This window comes from Orcinus orca, chromosome 16 (assembly GCF_937001465.1).
Source record: "Orcinus orca chromosome 16, mOrcOrc1.1, whole genome shotgun sequence".
Classification (NCBI taxonomy): domain Eukaryota; kingdom Metazoa; phylum Chordata; class Mammalia; order Artiodactyla; family Delphinidae; genus Orcinus; species Orcinus orca.
In genome coordinates, this window is record NC_064574.1 from 22248880 (window position 1) to 22270182 (window position 21303).

General features: G+C 45.2%; 1 protein-coding gene across 7 annotated transcripts in view; it reads left to right on the forward strand.

Moving 5' to 3' along the window:
* The window catches only part of TTI1 (TELO2 interacting protein 1), a 55807-nt gene that overhangs the window by 13106 nt on the left and 21398 nt on the right, over positions 1-21303 (forward strand). For all 7 annotated transcript variants that reach the window (XM_004272832.4, XM_033433704.2, XM_033433706.2 and 4 more), the window contains 6 exons: positions 1061-3403; positions 7556-7765; positions 10704-10852; positions 13791-13931; positions 16293-16497; positions 16787-16874. In XM_004272832.4, the coding sequence (XP_004272880.1) occupies positions 1102-3403; positions 7556-7765; positions 10704-10852; positions 13791-13931; positions 16293-16497; positions 16787-16874 (3095 nt within the window). In that variant the 5' untranslated portion in view covers positions 1061-1101. The remainder of the gene's footprint in view (positions 1-1060; positions 3404-7555; positions 7766-10703; positions 10853-13790; positions 13932-16292; positions 16498-16786; positions 16875-21303) is intronic.

Here is a 21303-nt window from a genome sequence, read left to right on the forward strand (position 1 = left end):
CAAGCCCTCTGTTTACCCGCCTTCTTATTCGCTATCAGTCCATGACTTTGCATTTCCCCTCACAGAGAAAAGAGCCTCTTCTCTGTGAGGGGAAATGCAAAGTCATGGGCTGATAGCCCATGTGTAAAGTCACACAGCTCCTTCACTTACCTATAAACCTGTCTCCTTTCACTGCCTGCCTGCCATCCACCTCTCCATCCTGCTCAAATCTCTCTTCTCCCATGGTCTCTGTGATAGTGTGTGCTCCTGGTTTTCCCATTTCTCTGGCCACTCCCTTTCATTTTGTTTTGCTTTCAGTCTCACCCAGCTCTGAGTCTTCTCCTGTATTACTGGCTGCCAGGGGGTCTTTTCAATGCATAAAGTTGTTCCTATCACCTCTGCTTGAAATCTCTCCATGACAAGAACAGGCAAAATTAGTCCAGGCTGATAAAAGTCAGAGTAATGGTTACCTCTGGGCAGGGGAAATAGGAATTGATTGCAAAGGGGCATGAGGGAGCCCTCCAGGGTGCTGGAAATATTATATATCTTATTTTGGGTAGTGGTTCTGTGAGTCTCTGCGTACATTAAAATTCACTGAGCTGCTATGTTAAGACTATTGCCTTTCGCTCTATGTATATTATACCTCAAGTTAAAAAAGACAAAACCTTCAGTGGTTCTCCATCACTATCACAGGTTAAAATCCATACTCCTTAGAATAGCCCACAGGTTCCAATTCACTCCTCCCTGGAGTCTTGGCTCAAGCATCTTCCTCCTGTGAAACCCACCCTGGCTTTCTGAGTGTTATGACGCATACGTCTTCTATACTCACGTAGGACCACAAGCACAGGCCTAGCCTAATTCTTAAGAGACTGTGTTGTAACTGTACATCTGCTTCCCTCCCTGGACTGGGAGCTCCCTAAGACTAGGAACCGGCTCTTTTCCGTTCCATTGCTCCCCTAGCACTGTGTGGAGTGACTGGTACATAAGCCCCCACTGAATGTCTGTTGAATGAATGAGTGCAAGTTCACTTTGTATTTTCTTTGAGCTTGGCCTTCTTTACTGAAAAGTCTCCTCCCTCCAGCCTGCAGGGTGTTTGCTCAGTGAGAGGAAGCCTCTTGCACAATGGCGGTTTTTGATACTCCAGAGGAGGCCTTTGGCGTCTTGCGTCCCATCTGTGTTCAGCTCACAAAGACCCAGACAGTGGAGAATGTGGAGTGTCTGCAGGCACAGTTACAAGTCGTGAGTGACTCTGCCCTTCAGGAACTTCAGCAGTACATCCTCTTCCCTTTGCGATTTACCCTGAAGACCCCGGGCCCCAAAAGAGAGCACTTGATCCAGAGTGTGGTGGAATGCATCACCCTTGTCCTCTCTTCAACGTGTGTGAAGGAACAAGAACTTCTCCAGGAACTCTTTTCAGAACTCTCTGCTTGCCTGTATTCACCCAACTCTCAGAAACCTGCAGCTGTGTCAGAGGAGTTGAAATTGGCTGTGATCCAGGGCCTCAGTGCATTAATGCACTCGGCTTATGGGGACATCATTCTGACTATTTATGAGCCCTCCATTCTGCCTCGTTTAGGATTTGCTGTATCTTTATTGTTAGGCCTAGCAGAACAGGAGAAATCAAAACAAATTAAAATGGCTGCCTTAAAATGTTTACAGGTTCTACTCTTTCAATGTGAGTGTCAAGACCATCCAAGGTCCTTGGATGAACTTGAGCAAAAGCAGCTGGGGGATTTGTTTGCTTCTTTTTTACCTGGCCTCTCAACTACACTGACCAGGATCATCACAGGAGACTTTAAACAAGGGCACAGCATTGTCGTGTCTTCCCTAAAGGTCTTTTACAAGACAGTGAGCTTCATTATGGCTGATGAACAGCTCAGAAGAGTCTCAGAGGTCCGAGAAAAGCCTGCCGTGGAGCACAGAGTAGCGGAGCTGTTGGTTCACAGGGAAGCCAATTGGGTAAAAAATACCGGCGACAGGTTGACTGTCCTTATTAAAAAGATAACTGAGTGCGTTTCAGTTCACCCACACTGGAAGGTGAGGCTGGAAGTGATAGACTTTGTCGAGGCCCTTCTCTTGAAGTGCAGTCAGTCACTGGTCGAATCGGCTGGTCCCCTTCTGAAGGCTCTGGTGAGTCTGGTAAATGATGAGAGTCCTGACGTCCAAGCCCAATGCAATAAAATTCTGAGACGTTTTGCAGATGAGAAAGTCGTGGTGGGCAGCAGAGCCTTTGCTGACATCTTGTCAGAAAACCTGCACTCCCTTGCCACGTCCCTTCCCCGCCTGATGAACTCCCAAGACGATCAGGGCAGATTGTCTACTCTCTCCTTGTTACTCGGGTACCTGAAACTCTTGGGCCCCAAAGTGAACTTTGTCCTCAACTCTGTGGCCCATCTCCAGCGCCTTTCCAAAGCGCTTATCCAAGTTCTGGAATTAGATGTGGCCGACGTCAAAATCGTTGAAGAGCGGCATTGGAACTCTGAGCATCTGAGCACTTCTCCAGAGACTTCCGCCTCCCGGCCGTGGGCTCAAATGCAGAGGAGATATTTTCGCTTCTTCAATGACGAGAGGGTTTTCCTGCTCTTGAGGCAGGTTTGTCAGCTTCTTGGTTTCTATGGGAACCTCTACTTGCTCGTGGATCCCTTTATGGAACTGTACCACGAGTCTGTGGTTTACCGGAAGCAGGCCGCCATGATCCTAAATGAACTGGTTGTAGGGGCTGCTGGGTTAGGGGTAGAGAATGTTCATGAAAAACACATTAAAACAAACCCAGAGGAACTGAGGGAGATCGTGACATCAATACTTGAAGAATACACAAGCCAAGAAAACTGGTATTTGGTCACTTGCCTGGAAGCTGAAGAGGTGGGAGAGGAGCTGACGATGATGCAGTCAGGCATTCAGGCCCTCACTTCTGGTGCACACACCTGCCAGGCTACCTCTTCTCCCACCTTCTCAAAGCCAAGTCCCACGATCTGCTCCATGAACAGCAACATCTGGCAAATATGCATCCAGTTGGAAGGGATTGGCCACTTTGCACACGCACTAGGGAAAGACTTCCGTTTGCTCTTGATGTCAGCCCTCTATCCAGTCCTGGAGAAAGCTGGAGACCAAACCTTGCTTATCAGTCAGGCGGCCATCAGTACCATGATGGACATTTGCCAGGCTTGTGGCTACGACTCCCTGCAGCAGCTGATCAATCAGAATTCAGACTATTTGGTAAATGGGATCTCTTTAAATCTGCGTCATCTATCTCTCCACCCGCATACCCCGAAGGTCTTGGAAGTCATGCTACAGAACTCAGATGCTAGCCTGCTCCCTTTGGTGGCAGATGTGGTTCAAGATGTCTTGGCTACCCTGGACCAATTTTATGATAAGAGAACAACTTCCTTTGTCAGTGTACTGCATGCCCTGCTGACAGCATTAGGTACATTGAGAGCCCTTTTTTAATGCTGATTGGAGGGAAGGACTAGTATCCTTGTTCATCTAACTGTTTTTTTCTTTGGTTGGGGTTATGCTATGGAGGACGTTATTTGACTAGGTGTCTGTCTGGTCCCACATGTTACGGTAGAGTTCCATTGCTTATGTTTTTATACTTTTAATAATCTCTACCATCTATTGAACCCCTGCTCTGTCCCAGGGACATAAACCCTGCAGACTAAATGTAAACATTATTTTGCAGGTAAGGAAAACTAAGGCTCAGTGAGCTCCTACTTAGCCAAGGTCACACAATAAGGAGGAAAGTCAGGATTTATGACAATTTTGTTCTTTTCAATATACCAGACTGTTTCTGACAATATTTAGAGTTAGCAGTGTCTATGCTAATGGAGAACAGGGCTAACTTAAATTATTCAGTCCACAGATAATCTAGAACAGTACTGTCCAATAGACCTTTCTGTGATGATGGAACTGTTCTATATCTGTTCTGTCCAATATAATAACTACACGTGGCTAGTGCAGCTGAGGAACTGAATTTTTTATTTTTATTTAAATAGCCACATGTAGCTAGCTAGTGACTACCATGATGGACAGAGCAGGTCTAGAAACTTTCTTTTAACCTTTTAATTGTATGAGGTGGTTTGAATTTCTCTACTTCCCTTTCACCCTGTTGGGTGTCTGTTGGAGGTGTTAACCCACCATTAAAATGGCAAAGTTTTGGACTATAAGGAAGAGAATCCCTTCACTGGATAGTCAATCTTCGAATGAAAAAAAAATATATATATATATATATATATATGAGCTATATACATGAGTTCCTTTTATCCAAAGAGCATACCTCCAGTATTTATTTCAGTACTTCTAATAGCCGCCAAAGTAGGTGGAAAGGTCACTGACCTCATTTTGTCAGCTGAAAAAGCTAAGACCATGTAAGAAAGTTTCTCAAGGAAGGTGACTGAACAGGGACAGTTCTCTGCCCTGTAGCTGATACCACTTCCAGTGTTCATTCATTCATTCATGAACGTTCACATGCAGTGTACATATTCTTTTATTCATTCAGTAAAGCTTACCTGCAGTATGTTAGACACTGTGCTAAGTAATCAGGATTCAGCAGTGAAGAAGATGAATAAACTCAAGGAGCTTTCCTGCTACTGCAGGAGGGCAAAAGGACAGTAGCAGAGTGGTCAGGGGACTTGATCATGGCACTTGCTTTCTGAGGAAACGGCATTAGAGCTGAGACCTGAAGGCTGAGAAGGGCCCATCAGTACATATGGAGCTGTCACATCATTTTTATGTTTTTTAAGAACATTCAGGCAAAGGGAACAGCAGGTGCAAAGGCCTGGAGGGAAGAAAGGGCTTGGGGTCTTTGGAGAATGGAGAAGAGATCATTGTGGAGACAGTGACACAAGATGAAATTGGAAGGCTGGGTGAGGATGAATCCCACGGGGCCTTGTAGACCAAGGGAAGGAGTGGGGGTTGTATTTTGCAACCACTCGGAAGCCTGTGTGCTGGACTAGTCACTGGGATGGCAGTGGTGACCAAGAAGAACATGGAAACGCTCCTAAGACTGGCTTACTGCTTATAGATTTTAGACTATGAGTGGCTTCCATGGCCCAAATATACCCCAGGCTTCCATCCTTAGTGTTTTGAGGAACTCTACTACATGTCAGTTTGAGTTTTAAAATATATATTAACAAAAGGCCTATTAAATATATCCTCTCAGGAGATATCTCCATTTGGGCCATGAAAATTGAATTGCCTTGGATTGCCAGTGTCTTTGGTCATCTCTGAAGAGGAATCCTGTGTAGCACCTTTTCTCTAAATTGCAGAGAGGAAAATGAGGATGGTTAAGCTTGACTTGAGAGCATCCTAGGAAAACCAGCAGAAGTGGGGATAGCTTTTCTGAAAGTTTTGAAATAACCCAGACCACACTTGCATTTTGAATGGTAAGCAGTCCTGGGGAGTGGATCGGTCTCACACAAATCAAAGTAGCACTGCCTGCTGGCGTTTCCTCTTGTCATTCGAATTGTCTAACTGATGGTCACTCTTTTAAGATGGGAGTGGAAGTGTGGTCTCAGAGAACTTCCAAAAGGTTTTAAAAGAACCCACTATGTCTTTTAGGAAATTGAGTTACCACATACACAGTGTTTCACAGGCATTGACTAAAAAAGCATTAGGTTCCACAGTGAAGGCAAGAACCATCAGTTAAATTACTACTTAGCACCACCTACTGATCCAGTGATTATTCATAACAACAAAAAAGTTGGGTAGCTTTGAAAATGAGAAAGCATCCATACCACATACCTCAGCATTCGGAGATTGTGCCACATCCACACATGCAAGGCCGTGTTTTTCTGGACACATAATGTTCTATTGTGTGGCTGCACCATAATTTAAGCAGCCCTTTCTTGGTGGACATTTTGGTTGTTTCCAGTCTTTTGCCCCCCTCCACCCCCAAAATGCTGTAGTGTACTCTCTGTAGGTCATGGACATGTCTGAGTATACCAGTAGAGTATATTCCTAAGACAGTTGCTGGCTTAGAGGGTATTACATTTAAATCTGTGATAGATAAAGAGTTTCAAATTGCTCCGTGAAGAGGTTGCACCAGTTTAAACTCCCATCAGCAATGTAAGAGAGCGCCAATTTTGCCACCCCGTCACCCACACTGTATGTTACCTAGCTTTTTGATCTTTGCTAATCCAGTAGGAGAAAAAGTGCACCTTATTACAGTTTAATTTGCATTAAGAGTGAGGTCGAGCTGCTTTGCCTTAAATCTAGAAAATAATCTTTGCAGCATGTCTACTTTTAGCAGTGTAAATGCTGGGCCCTGGCTTTAACCCATTGGGAATGCAGTCCCTCCGAGTACATTAAGGACAGATTTATGTCTGGGCACTGAAGAAATGGCATAATCGATCCCTTCACGTAGGAATCTCCAGGTACTGGACCAAACGCTCTCATATCCAGCATTTGCTCTCTGCTGCTCCCAGTGGCCTGGCCCTGGCGTAGCCCATCTGCTGTTGCTGTGGCTCTGTGCAGATGCTCCTTGATAGAAAAGAGATTAGCAGGTGCTAAAGGTCATCAGAGACTTCTCCCCTGCTGTCTGCAAAAGGAGGGCAAAAATTCAGGCCATAGAGTTTTCTTGTTGATTCATTCTTTAAGTATCAAGAGCCTTTTTTGAAATGAAGCCCTGGGGGACCCCAGTATACAAAAAGAGTTCAAATTAGAGCAGGGCTGGTAAAAGAAGGCATAGAAACTCTGTTCCCACCCTTTAACCTGCTGTCTCTGGGTGCCCTCCCTGTTGTGACCCTGAGACATTTCTGCAGAGCCCTAGGGCTCCTCAAGACACAGTTTGAAAACCACTGGTTCTGTAATGTTTAAGGCTTATTCTGCGGTGACACATCAGAAGTACTGGAGCATCACTAAAAAAGGAAAAGCTTTGGAGAGAAAATGCCAGCCTTCTGAAGCATTTTATATCAGATATCTATGTGAGACTGTGTCCGTTCTCAAGGCTCTGCAGAGTCTTTCTTCCGCTAATGAGCAGTGTATCCTGCACTCAGAATTTTGTCACTGGTAGCTTTCCTCCAGTCTAGCATATTTATTCATTCAGCATATATTTTGAGCACCCACTCCATGCTGGGCATATTGGCTTTCCAGTGGTGATCAATGGAACACAGTGTCTAATGAGAGATTCAGACACTAAACAATACATACAAAGTAAATACAGTAATTACAAATTGTGATGAGTTGAAAGAAAAGAACATGGTGCTGTATAAGACAGCGTATAAAAGACCTAAGTTAGATTGGCGGGGCTGGGCTGGGGGGGCACAGGGGTCAAGGAATGGCTTTACTAGGTAATGTATATTTGTATTGAAACATGAAAAGTGAGTTGGAATTAACCAGATGTTACATAGGAGGTTAAAGTATTCCAGATAGTAAGAACAGCATGTGCAAAGGTTCTAAGGCAGGAGGATACCTGGCACATTGGGCAGCCGGGAGTGGTTAGAAGAGGAGGTTGGAGAGACAGGTAGGGACTGGCTCCTGTGGGCACCATGCAGGCCATGGCAGAGAGCTTATTCTACTTAGAAAGTACTAATGCCTGTTGTCAATGACCAAGGTGATCATTATAACACTTTATTTATAGCCCAGTGGTTCCCAGACGCAGATCATCTCGGGCAACTCCAAGAGCAAAGTGTAGGGGAAGAGGGAAGTCATTTGAGCCAAAGACCAGCAAGTCTTGAGAAAGGACTTGAGAATACCACAACAGCCGAAGACATTGAACAGTTTGTGCTGAACTACCTCAAGGAAAAGGATGTAGCAGATGGAAATGTCTCGGGTTTTGATAATGAAGAAGGTAACTATTATTTATTTTGGCCTCAGCTGTTTTCTACTTTTGGAAGCAGATTATTGTAAAAACAATGAAACATCATGATAGAAAGTTTGGAAATAAGAAAGGTCACAAATAACCCCCGCCATGCTAACGTAAGCATTCTCTTTGTGTGTAGTCGTTTTCCATCCTTTTCTATTGCAAACCTGTTTTTGTTTGGTTGCAGCCACAGTTTAAATGCATTATACCCTTTTTGCATTTAGTTATATAATAAGGAACTCTTCATGTTGCTATGGAGTTTTCATAATTAATGTTTTAATAGCTGCCACTAAGTATACATTCCCTTGTGGGAAGTTTAGGTTGCTTCTAGCTTTTCACTCTAATAAACAGTGCTGCAGTGCATGATTCTATAGGCACGTGACCTTTTCCTTCTTTTTGCATATTTCTGTATAAATCTCAGAAGTGGGATTTCTAGGTCAGGGATATGAACATCATGTTATGCTTGCCAAATTGTCTTTCAGAAAGGTTGTGGCAATTTACACCTTCTCTTCTGCAGTTCAGGATTAATATTGGTTTCACCACAAGCTTGCCAACATTGACTATTACCAGTTTTACTTCTTGCTAAACTAAAATGGTTCTCGTGATTTTATTTTGCATTTCTTTGATTGCTAGAAAGGTTGAACATCTTTCTATATGCATCTTTCCTAACAATTTTTTCTTATGTCCATTATCTTTTCACATGCTTTGTCCATTTATTTTATTTATTGGTAGGAGTAGATTCCAGTGTTTTTCTTACCAATTTATACGATAAAGGAGAAGGGAGTTCAGGCGAGTTGAAGCTCTGGCCTATTGTTTTATTCACAAGCTCAATCTGGAGCTTCAGGTCATGGAAGGATTAATAAATTATTAGAATCTCCTCTGCAAATATAAAATGCCAAGTCATAATGAGCTTGGTGGTCTCAGAACTATCCTAAATCAAACTGAGTCCCAAATTAGTTTGTTAGGTTGGAATAGAGCAGATTTCTTTTTTTTTTTTTTTTTTTGGCACTCTACTCTGAGACTCTGATGAACTAAAGCCAATACCTCCAGGATAACAGGAAATACCTCCAGGATAACAGGAAATAGTAGTTCAGTGCAACTAACTGCAACAAATTCCTTCTAAATAGCAGGGAAGCATCACAAGGCCCAAATAATGATTTATGCAGAGTTGAGTTGTTATTCTCCCCAAGAACAGAATTTTCTAATCAGAAATCTATCAGGCTTTTTCTTCTCAGTTTTGTCTCTTGAGCCAACCCAATCCTTCTCATAAACTGCACCCCTTGCTCAAGCCTAGAAACCGTGAAGAAGAGGCATCTTGATCCCTCATAATCCAGATTTGCCATTCTTGTTTGAAATTCTAGCATTGTCACTGAATCAGTTCTTTCATGATTAGGATCTTCTGGTTCTAGCTGATGTTGGCTAGGAGCAGATTGAATGAATCAAATCTTTCTTCCGGTAGCAAAATCCACATCCCTCAGATAACATTTCGCAGTAGGTGAATTTCAAACAACAAATCCTCCTCTAGAAAGAAAAGCACAGCCTTATCATTCTTATAATTATCGTTCATCAAGTACACACCACACACTTGGCATTATAAGGAATGTTTGGATTGATGTTGGTTTGACATGGGTTTTTTGTTTTAACCACAGTAAGAGCACCTTATATATCTGACGTCCCTTCCTCCAAGAAATCCAAGCATTCTACAAATGCATTTTCATTTATCTTTTCAGCATCTGTTAGAGACAGGTGTGGACTCTACTGTAAGGTTCTGTTTTTCCAGCAGAGGAAACTGAAATGGCAGAAAGTTAGGGGAGCAATGCTTAGCTCAGTGTAAATGAACACAGCTGGTATTGAGGGTGTGGGGAGACTGGAGGCTATAAGCAGATAGAGGATAACCTTCAGGGGAGGAATTTTGGCCAGGGTTTCATGCAACTCTCAAGTCTTTTTGTTGTTTTAATTTACAAACTTACACCTATCTCATGCAATGCAACACTCCAGGCAATGAGAAAAATGATAATAGCTGGTGCCATGCATCTCATTTAACTCTCTCAGCAAGCAGATGAGGTATACATGCTTTATCCCTTTTTTTCAAATGAGGTGACATGGGATGAGAGGAGTTGCTAATAGGATGTGGAGGCAAGACTTTAGTCCTCTGACCAAACCCCATCCCTGTATATTGCACCAGGCTGCCCTGGTGTTGTCCCTCATACCAAGATGTGTAAGGCTTCATCTTGGCCCTCAGAAGATCTTACAGGCTGGTAGAGAAGACAGACATGTACCCGCTTTAGTCAAAAGATGAACCAAAAGGAAAGGAAAGAGAGTAAAGGGCCAGAGGCCAGCTAGGGAACTGCCAGCCTCGGGGCTCCAAATTAGAATCTTGCCCTCTTATGTTTTTATTTTAAATATTTATTAATGGCAACTTAGAAAAAACTAAGGATATAGGGAAAAAATAAAAATCATCCATTAACTCATGACCCCGTCTCTGTTAATATTTTGAACTTCCTCCTATCTTTATATAAAACTTTATATAATAGTGCTCACATTGTGTATGCAATTTCGTATCCTGCTTTTCTCTTTTTAACACAATGTTATTTCATAAGCATTTTCCCTTGTCATTAAAGCCCTTGGTAAATGCAAAATTTCAGGCCCTCATAATGTGCCATTCATTGTATGGATATACCATGGTTTATATAACCGTACCCCCTTGAGTGGACATAGAAGGTTTTCCCCCAGTTTTTAGCTGTTACAGGTAATGCTTTGGTGAATATCTTGACTCGTAGCTTGACCCAAATTTTACATGGTTTCCTTGGAATCAGTTCCTAGACATTTTCCCTTGTAAGTCTTACTCCTTATCTGAAGTTGGGAGATCAAGTTGGGGTGGGGCATCTCTCGTAAAACACTGCCCCCAGTTATGCTCTTTTTCCAGAGGAGCAGTCAGACCCTCCCGAAGTGGATGAGAATGACACTGATCCCAGTGTGCAGCCACCACTGCCAGTGCAGATCCAAATAGCCACGGACGTGATGGAGCGCTGCATCCACTTGATGTCAGACAAAAATCTGAAAATCCGCTTGAAGGTCAGTGTGCGGCCCTTTCCCTGCATTCACAGAGCTGCGGGACTGAGGTTTGGTCTATTGGCAATGACTACATGGATGAGCAAGGAGCCCCCCCTTATCTCCCAGTGCATGTGCAGTGGCCAAGAGAAGACATCAGGAGGAATTTATCTGTGGGATGCCAGTCTTACGTCTTTCTGTATCAGCCCAGAGGCCAAAAGGGATCCAAGTCCCCTTGGTAGAATTAAAAACCACAAAGTTTTGGAGCGTTATTGCATCTCCAAGGGGGAAAAAGTCATATGATTTGGAAAGGATATCACTTTCTGAGCTGACTTAATGTGGGACACAGGTTTAAATATTTTGAAGTGGTCATTTGTCCAAGCCTGACGCTAGCCCTTGTCTCTGTTTCTGTTTCCATTTTCATCCTAGGCCTGGCACCAATACTTTTCTTAATCTTACATCCTTGTTTGCTAGCAGTTTCCCAAGCAGCCTCCCCATCAGCAAAGACTTAAACTATACAGTAGTGACTCCGATAACAGGACAGTGGGGCGGGGTGGGCATGGGGGACACAGCTTTCAGAATCACCTGGGGGCAGATCTTATACCCAAAGGAAAGCACAGCCTGACCCATTCCTCCCTAGCCCCAAACAGGAGTGAGAAACAGCCGCCTCCATGCATTACTGATAGTGATGAGAGCACTTTGCCCTGGTCATGGGTGGGGGCTGGGAAACCCTGACCCACAGATTACCTCACTCAGCATCTGGGTTTTGCGGAATTTGTTTAGTCTTCCCAGAGATACTTAGCATTGTCGGGTTTTCCACTCAGGAGGCACTCTTCAGGAGCCTTTTGTTGGTGGTGTCTGGTTGACACATCAGTAAAGTGTCTTCCCTCTTCTGGAGGCTTTGTAGCAGCGTATATACACTGTAGCTATTGAGAGCATCAACACTGGAGTCAGATCTGCATACCCAGGTTCCAGCCCTGGCTCGGCCCTTCACTAGCCGTGCCACCTGGAGTAAGTCAGTTCACCTTTTTGAGCATCAACTTCTTTATCTGTAAAATGAAAATGATGGTACCTACCTCAGTGGGTCATTGACTATAAATATAAAACAGTTAGCATCAGACATGGCATATACACTCATTCACTTATTCGCTTATTCACTAAATGCTTATTGAGGACTGCTATAGGTCAGGCAGAGGGTATATAGAAGGAAACTAAGCAGACATGATCCCTGTCTTCACGGAACTTCCTGTCTCTCGAGGGGAAAGGGGTAATACACAAATACATATACGTGGAGGAAATGCTATGAAGGTAATAAGAAGGTTCTATGATAGAAAATTCACCCATGTAGTAAACACATTTTGGGAACCTACTCTACCAAACCCTGTTGAATAAGAGGGAGCTACGTTCTGATTTAGACCAGTTGTCGGGTGATAATGTTTAAGTTGAGACTTAAAGGCTGAGAAGGAGCCAGCCCTGCAGGGGCAAACGGAGGGGGAAGAACATTCCAGGCAGAAGGGGAATGATTCACTGGAGTATGATGTAACTTACCCAGTTAGTGACAGAACTCAAATCCAAAGCCAGTCAGTGATACCAAAGCCATTTCCACTGTACTACTCTGCTCTCCTGAGGTTTCTCTTATTCCCCTGCCTAACTATTCAGCCCTCAAGGGCAGGGCCTGTTTTGTTCTTTGTTTCTGTTCCAGTCTCCGTGTGACCAGCACACAGTAGTCATCCAGTAAGGGTTTACTGCAGACCTTACTCTGTCTTCCTGACTCAGACGTGTACCTTCCCCTGCTCTGGGAAGGCTGGCCCATATGTGCAGGAGGGAAGCCTGCACTTGGTTATCGTGGCGACCACTGCCTGTGACACTGAGCAGGTCGTCTGTCTTCAGTGAGCTTTGAGACATGAGAGATCAGGAAACATATTCTCAGGGAAGATAAAAACCCCAATTTACATCTAGTCTACCCCAGACCTTTCTTCTGAGATTGACCTGTGTCCCAGCTGCCTACTTGACCTCTCCATTTAGAGGTAACAGAACTTGATCTCACCCACCCTCCCGGTTTCCTCCTTCTCCTTTGTTCCTGTCTCATTAAGCTGCACCTGCATCTATTCAGTTGCTAAGCCTGAACCCAAGCAGCTCTTTTCGATTCCTCTCTTCATCTCCCCAAGAGTGAGTCCTTCAGCAATTTAAGCCATATCATCTCCAAAACAGATCTCAAACCCTTCACTTCTCTGCCTCGGCCACGACCATGTAGCCGCGTAACTCCCCGCCTCCCATGTGGTGCGCCGTGGCTCCCTCAAGGGCCTCCTCACTTCTTCTCACTCCCACTTCAAGTCCCTTCTCCACTCAGCAGCCAGAGTGACTTTTTAAAAACATGAATTGTATCACAGCACGTGCCTGAACATTTCCACGGCTCCCCACCACATTCAGTACAAAATTAAAAAGTCTTAATGTGACGTCGTCGAGGTCCAGTCCCATCCTACCCCTCCGCTGTCACGCCTCACGCTGCCCTGCTTTAGTTTTCTAAGCACTGCAAGCTCTCCCTCCTCTGGGTCTTCCTCGTTACTGTTTCCAGTATGCCTCCTTATAGAAGTTACTTCCTCAGAGAAGCCCTCCCAACAGTTTGTATTGTATAGATCCCCCCCCTTTATTGTCTTGCATTTCCCCCTTGACTTTCCTTCCTTGTACTTGTCACAATTAGTAGTCATTCATCCCGTTATTTCGGTGTTATCTGAAGTCTTTCCCCAGTTGACCATAAGCCAAGGAAAGGAAACGTAAGTATTTTGTCCCTGTGTGCCCCCCACCCAGTACCTAGCCAGTGCTTGGCATGTAGTCAGGACTCGTAAAGATTTCCTTGACTCATGAGTTTCTAAGTTTTACTCTTTTAAAATGGTGACTTGATCCCAGGTATTTGGTTTCAAGCCTTGACTATCTGCCGAAACACTGTCCTCTTTTCTTGCAGGTTTTAGATGTGCTGGATCTGTGTGTGGTTGTTCTGCAGTCCCACAAGAACCAGCTCCTTCCCTTGGCCCATCGGGCGTGGCCCTCGCTCGTGCACCGACTCACAAATGATGACCCCCTGGCAGTGCTCAGAGCCTTCAAGGTACTGCACTATTGCCCCACCGCCATCAGTCATGGGGATGGAGGGAAGTGAGCACAGAGCTCAGTGGTGTCTTTTGGGGGTAGTTCTCTTTTTATCCAATTGTGACCTACTATACCTTGAAGAAAGTATAGGCAAATAAGAAAAGCACAAAGAAGAAAATAAAGTCAGTTTCCTTTTGAATTTGAAGCAGAGAGAACTAGTAGATGAAAAGGGCCACCGGTATTCATTGAGCACCTCCTCTGTGCCGGGCGACATGCTTGGCACTTCACACATGAGCTCATCTCCGTACAACAACCTTATAAGGAAGATACTGGTATCCCCATTTTTGACAGAGGAGGAAACAAGCCCAGAAAGTTAAGGAACTTTCTCAAGATCACACAGCTAGAAAGTGATAGTACCTGAATCTGAGTTCATGCCCATGTTCTGTGCACGGCACAAGAGTCAAGATGAAGACTGACTAGGTTCTAGCAATGGGCATCCTCTGTCCAGCTGAGTGACTCTGGACAAAGCCCATGACCACCTATCCCACCTTTCTCATAGTTGTTTTGTCAAGGATAAAGTGGGACTATTTAGTGAAATGCTTTGAAAAGTTAAAAGCCCTCTGTGTATGTAAGGTATTATTCTCCCTGACTTAGTTTGGCTTATATTAGCACACATATTTTGGTTTATTTATTTATATCCTTCCTTGTTCTGAAAAGCACTTAAGGCAAGTTACAGAGATACATTTACCATAGCAAGCTAACATCAATTAGAAGTGGGTGAGCAAGGTGAGGCAAAGAAAAAAGATGCGTAGGATATAGAATGAAGCCAGGAATGCAGCTAATATACTTGGCTAAAGTATTTTGTTTCTGTAAGATTCTTCAGCATATACTGGACCAAAATGTAAGCTTACATTTAAAACATATAAAAAATTGTTAATATTTTTTTCCAAACCAAAATACACAAAATGACACATACACGCACACGCACATGTGGGTGGGGGGGGGGAGGGAAGGAGGGAGGTGGGGGAGAGGGAAGGAGGGAGGTTGGGGAGAGGAGAAGGAGGGAGGTCTTGCTAAGTCACTCAGATGTGCCGTTTTCCTTTATGAAAATTAATAGTTTATCTGAAATGACAGCAAATATAGAAAAATGAAAAAATATAAAGATACGTGCACTGTAACTGAGGCTGCTTTTCCACTCCCAGACCCATTAGTGACCCTTGAGGTCCGTAAGGCCTTGTGCAGTCTTGCTGAGGGCCCTGAAATATGTGCCTTGTTCTCTACAAAGTCGGTAAATGTTCTCTGTCCTGGATATGCCTTGCTTACCAATTTTTTTGGTTTATTTATTTATTTAACTTATTTATTTTTGGCTGTGTTGGGTCTTCATTGCTGTGTGCGGGCTTTCTCTAGTTGCAGCGAGCAGGAGCTACTCACTGCGGTGGCTTCTATTGTTGAGCAGTACAGGCTCTAGGCACGTGGGCTTCAGTAGTTGTAGCACACGGACTCAGTAGTTGTGGCTCACAGGCTCTAGAGCGCCAGCTCGGTAGTTGTGGCACATGGGCTTAGTCACTCCGTGGCATGTGGGATCTTCCCGGACCAGGGATTGAAGCCGTGTCCCCTGCATTGGCAGGCGGATTCTTAACCACCACGCCACCAGTGAAGTCCCTTGCTTACCAATTTTTAAAGAAATTCTTATTATCCTGTATACTCAGTCTTGTGCAGTGGGGCAAAACGTTTCAATATGTTCTGCTTGAGAAGGTTTAAAACAAGACATGCAAAGAGACTGCCTGTCGTGAAAGATGGAATGAGGGTGATGTACGTAAGAGATTGTGCCATGGAACAGAAGGAACTCTGACTCGGCTCGGCCCACTGGGGACCCTGTCCTGACCCAGCCAAGGACCTCAGCCAGCCACTGCCCTTTTCGATGCCTGTACGTGGCAGCAGCTGAGCTGGACCTCAGCTACTGGGCCTGTTTATGTTTGTTCAGCTAGCTAGAGTTAAAAGCACAAGTCTTTCCTCAAGGGATGTTAGGAAGATTCAAGAGATGATCTATGTGAACTGCTTTAAGCTCTTTTTTTTTTTTTTTAAACAAAAAAGGAAGGGAAATCCAGGTATTAACCATACTATTCATCCAACCCAAGATTCCTTTGAATTATTCTCCATGTAATCTGTATTTATGGATAGAAGCAGCCATGCCTCGGGAGCAGAGACCTCCAAATTCATAACTGTCAGAATCACAAACCGTGGGCAAGGAATTAACAGCAATAATTCTATTTTTCTTTTTCAAGCAGAGACCTAGATGAAATTGAATTAGCAAACATTCTTTTAGTGCTCTCGCTGCCTTGGCAACGTTCAGTCACTGGGTTGGGGTCTGTTTCCACAGGTTTTGCGTACCCTGGGAGGCAAGTGTGGCGATTTTCTAAGGAACCGGTTCTGCAAAGATGTCCTGCCAAAGCTGGCTGGCTCTTTAGTCAGCCAGGCTCCCATCAGTGCCAGGGCTGGACCAGTTTACTTCCACACGCTGGCCTTCAAGTTGCAGCTGGCCGTCTTGCAGGGCCTGGGCCCCCTCTGTGAGAGACTGGACCTAGGTAGGTACCAGCCAGTCTCACCTGGGCACACACACTGTACACTGTCTCACCCCCATCCTTGCCCTCCTCACTAAGCCATGCTCCTGTCATCTCCTGTCCTGTGCACATCCTTCCATCTCACTTTGGCCTCATTTATCCATTTACCTTGCTGTGTTTTTTGACTTGGGATGGAGTACAGAGCCCACAGCATCTTGCCTAGCTGTTCCAGTTTCATCAGACAGCAGTTGGTGCCTGCTCATCCCCACTGAAGCCTGAGGGCCAACGCTTGTTTTGTTTTTCCTCTCTGCAGGTGAGGGTGACCTGAATAAAGTAGCTGATGCCTGCTTGATTTACCTCAGTGCCAAACAGCCCGTGAAATTACAAGAGGCTGCCAGGAGGTACGTCTGCTTGATCACCCGCATCTCTTTACGTTTGTCCTAAATTATAGATGATTTGCTAATGGGGAGCAGAGTTGAGGCATCTCTGTTCTTTTCTCTTCTCTCTCTTCTTGCCAGGTTAAGATGATTTCTTTAACTATGCCAACATCTAGAGATGGTATTTTTACTAGACACATTTCTCTTTGAAAGTAACCTTTTCAGCTGCTGCAGCATCAGCAACAATTCCAAAGGGGCAAAAAGCAGAAAGGTGGTGTCTTGTAGGGGACAAAGCACTCTCCTGGTCAGAGGGTGATCGGCTTCTAGGCCCTACTCTTCTGGTGACCAGGTGACCCTGGCACCTCTCTCTCAGCTTCCTCATCCACAAGGTGAAAGCATTGGGTTATTGATCTAGCAAACCTTGGCTCCACAGAGCATCTTAATGGGTGTCAGGTGCCGTGAACCCTCACAAATTGTGTGCAGAATTGTGTGTGTGCAAGCAGACATGTACGTATCTGTTTCTAGACAGATTCCACATCATTCATCCGATTATAATAGGAGTCTGTGAACCAAGAAACGTTCAAAACCACTGGACTAATGATTTAAAGGGCCTTTTCAACTCTGAAATTATGTGATTCTAATTTCTAAGAGTTTTGCTTATTAGAGAGTAGCTGTACCACCTCTAACAGGAGAAGCTATGTCTGGTTCCTAGAGTCCTAAAGGCTATTTATCAAAAGCTAAAACTCTGAGCACAGGAGCATTCCCCAGACTTGAGACCCAAAATGTACCCTGACCCCCTTTCCCCAGCTCTCCTTCTAGCCAGGATCAGCCTGTGCCCTGGAACTGCCAGCCCTGGACATCTACAGCTGGGGTGAAAGCCGGCCTGTCTGGCCTGGCACTGCCTGCCGCTCTGGGCACTGCAGCTCCACCTCCCCGGGCAAAGAAACAGTTCTTCCCACTTCATCAGCTTCTGGAAATGTGTCCCTGATCTTCCTTGGTGGGGTAGGTGTCATCTTACTCCCTGAAGGGCTGAAAGGCTGCTCTGTCTGTGAAATGAGGAAAGCCAACTTGCTCCCTTATAAGCCTTGCACTCTCTTGGAGCGATGGAAATATCTCTTTGAATTGACTTATTATCCTTTGCAGTTTTCTGCTCTTGATTTCCCCAGTTCCGTTTTTTCTTTCTGTCCCTTTCCTGTCACATCCCCTAGGCCCAGAATCCATCATGGTTTCTCAAGCACAGGAGTGCATCCCAAAGAGCTTCTTGTCCCCGGACATTCTTATTCCTTAAAGAACCAATTTAGGATGAAAATAGTCCCCCTCCGGGCAGTGTTCCTGAAGCTAATTGTGCTATGACTTAAAGTACAACTCACAAACATGATGAATCCATCTTGAAGCAAATTCTTCTGGGTGCCTGTTACAGCCAAGAGTCCCAAAGATCTGGTTTTCTCATTCCCTGTCCCATTCTACTGTTCCTACACCCGCCCCATACCCATCCTTCAAGTTTAGACCCATCAAACAAGCTTATATTCACAATTCATTATCTTTTCATTTCTAATTTTCCTTATTTGCTACTGAAAGCAGTTAAACCCGAATTGGACCTTACTGACTCTTGAGTTGGAATTCCAGGTGCCTTGCGGGGAGGAGATTGCAGCCAGAGGCCTGACTGCAGCACCTCTTTGTTCCACTTGAGGTTGAGTCAGATGACCTCCCTCTGACGGGCGGGGCAGGGAGGAAGTGCAAAGTTGACTGCTTTACGTACATATCATCTGCAAACTTATTTTGAAGTCAGGGAAAAAAATATCTGTGTTGTCCTTGATCAGGAGCTGACTTGGCATCTTGATTCAGAAATTAATAAGCTCTCTAAATGGGAGAAGCCGTCTGGGACAATAGGAAATCTGGTCTCTTTGTGAGTCTCATTACAGAGCGAAGAGAGGGAGATGGGTGGGCCAATTAGTATGAAAACAGTCAGACCTCCGGGAACTAATGAGGTCCCTGAGTGAGACAGAGTTCCCAGCTCAGCAGGTGGCCGCACATCCATCCGGTTGTTTGTCCTGAATTCTTCTCTTTCCATCACACCCCACATCCATTCCAGAAGTGAAGCCTGTCTACCTAACTTGCAAAATCTCTCTTCAAACTGCTTCTCTTCACCTCCAAGCTGCCAGGGCAGGCCAGGTCACCCTCATCTCTTACCTGATCCCCTGCAGGAGCCTCCACCCCAGCCCCCCGCTTCCACACATGCCCTTCAGTGTTCCCCACACAGCTGTCAGTGACACCTCCACCCACTCAGGGGAGAAGAGAAGGCTGTGTGTTCTTTGCCAGGGCCCAAGGGGGAGATCTGTAGCCAGAGGGTTACAAAAACTCAAGCTTCAGCTCCGTATTCAAAAGAACTAGTGAAAGCCAGAGCCACCCAGAGACGCCCCAGCTCCCTCAGAAGTAGTGACTTTCCGACACTGGGCAGCTGACCGGCTGGCTTTGGATCAGGCGGGGCTGGTGAGGAAACCTGTGAGGGCAGGTGGCTGCTCTGAGGCCTCCTGCATTCTCAGAGAGGTGGATGAGCAGCTGTGTCTGTAGGTCTGGCAGGTGGTGGTGGGGACCTCTGCAGAGCAGCCTCCCTCACGTTGGAATGGAGGCGAACTCGGCAGCTCCGTGAAAGTTGCTCTTTGTGTGCATTACAGTTGGATTTTTCCTTCCTCCTGTTTGCTTCTCCTGGCTCCAAAGAATGACCAAGCCTGTGTTTGCTTTTTTAATTTGTCGTATTAAATAGAGCCTTTGTGGCAGGCTTTTACATCCAGGCTGTAAACTCTAGAAATGGAAATTGATCAGGGGGTGGTTGATACAACCAAGGCTGTAAATGCTAAGAACGGAGAAGCCATTCCAGTTTAATGCTTTTATCTAGCAAATGTGCCTTGTAAGGAGGGACATAAATCTTGCAACTTGGTTGGGTGGGGGGCGGTTGGGGGGCGGGGGTAAGAGCAGGGTGTAACCTTGCCATTTGTTACCACCAGGTGTCACTGTGAACTGGCCATGCAAGAAAAAATACCGACTCGCCCAGAGTCCACCTAGTTTAAATGACTTCAGTGGATAACAAATGAGAAAACCATATTTGGCGTATGGGAAGAGGGGTCAGCATATCATGAGTTGTAATTAACGCCGAGTCCCTGAGAATAAGCACTGGATTACAAAATAACAGGTTATATCAGCCACGCCCGCATCTCAACCTTGGCAGACTTAACTGATATAAATTCTCCAGTGGCCCTAGAAGCCTCTGAGATACCTCCCAGCATGCAGTGGGCCTCCACAGTTCTGTGCCTTCCTGGCCACGGAGCTCTTCCTTCCTGCATATGAAAGGAATTTGAGATGAGAGCACATTCCCCAAATTTCTGTTTTTTTCCTTCCAACCAGTACATGCTCTCAGCCTGGTTCAACTCAACTCCATTAAAACCACACTCCTTAGGCCTCTCTCTGAGCAGCCTCTGAGGCTCCCTTTCTTGTGCATAAATCAGTCAGTCTTCCACCCTGGGGCTAAACGGAACAAAACTAGGAAATATCTATTTTTTAAAAGTTGAAGTCCATGCCCAACAATGCTCTTAGGCCACGTGGTTTCCACCCCCTAGTCCTACCTCCACCTGTCAACCCCAGAACCCAGGTGGGGACGCAGGGTGTCAGCAAGTAGTGACCAGCCTGTTGCACCTCCTGGTTGTACAGGTGCTGGGTGCTGTGGTTCCTGATGTGTGTGGTGGCGAAGGGAGAGGGCCCTCCCATCTTCCTCGCTTAGCCATTGTATGTACGGGCAAAGGGCACCAGCCTTGGAGGTGGACAAACCTAGGTTCACATCTTACTGGCTCTGTGACCTTGAGCAAATGACTTCATTTCCTTGCACCTCATTTCCTTCCTCTGTAAACTGGGTTTGGTGATAACACCTTCCTCCAGAACCATCATGCGGATGAATAGCATTAATATGTAAGAGAGTACGCTCGGCGTTCATTCATTCTGGTGATTGGCTGAGGAGCTGTTGTGTGCCCGGCACTGTTGTAGGCACTGAAAATAGAAGGGAGCAGGAGAGAGGAGGCCTCTGCCCTCGTGGTGCTTACGTTCTGGAGTTTTATTTATGCGTGTGTACACACCCTTATGGGAGATATATAAATTTGCCAAATATATAATGCGTTGTGTATATGTTACATGTACACATATACACTTGGGCATGGAATTTCTTGTTGGAAGCCTGCTTCATCTTGACTGAAATCTAAACTGGGGTTTTCATCTCAGAAGGATCTCTTTCATGTTAATTGTTCTACCTCCCCCTACCGCCTTTTGCATGAGAAGCCAGGACCAAGAGTTTGAAGGTTCATTTACTGACTGACTTCCCCGCTTTCTTTCTAGCAGTAGGATCCCAGCCCATCAAAAATGCAGCCGCTGCCTTCAAACCCTGGAGGAAGTCAGACTGGCAGAGCTC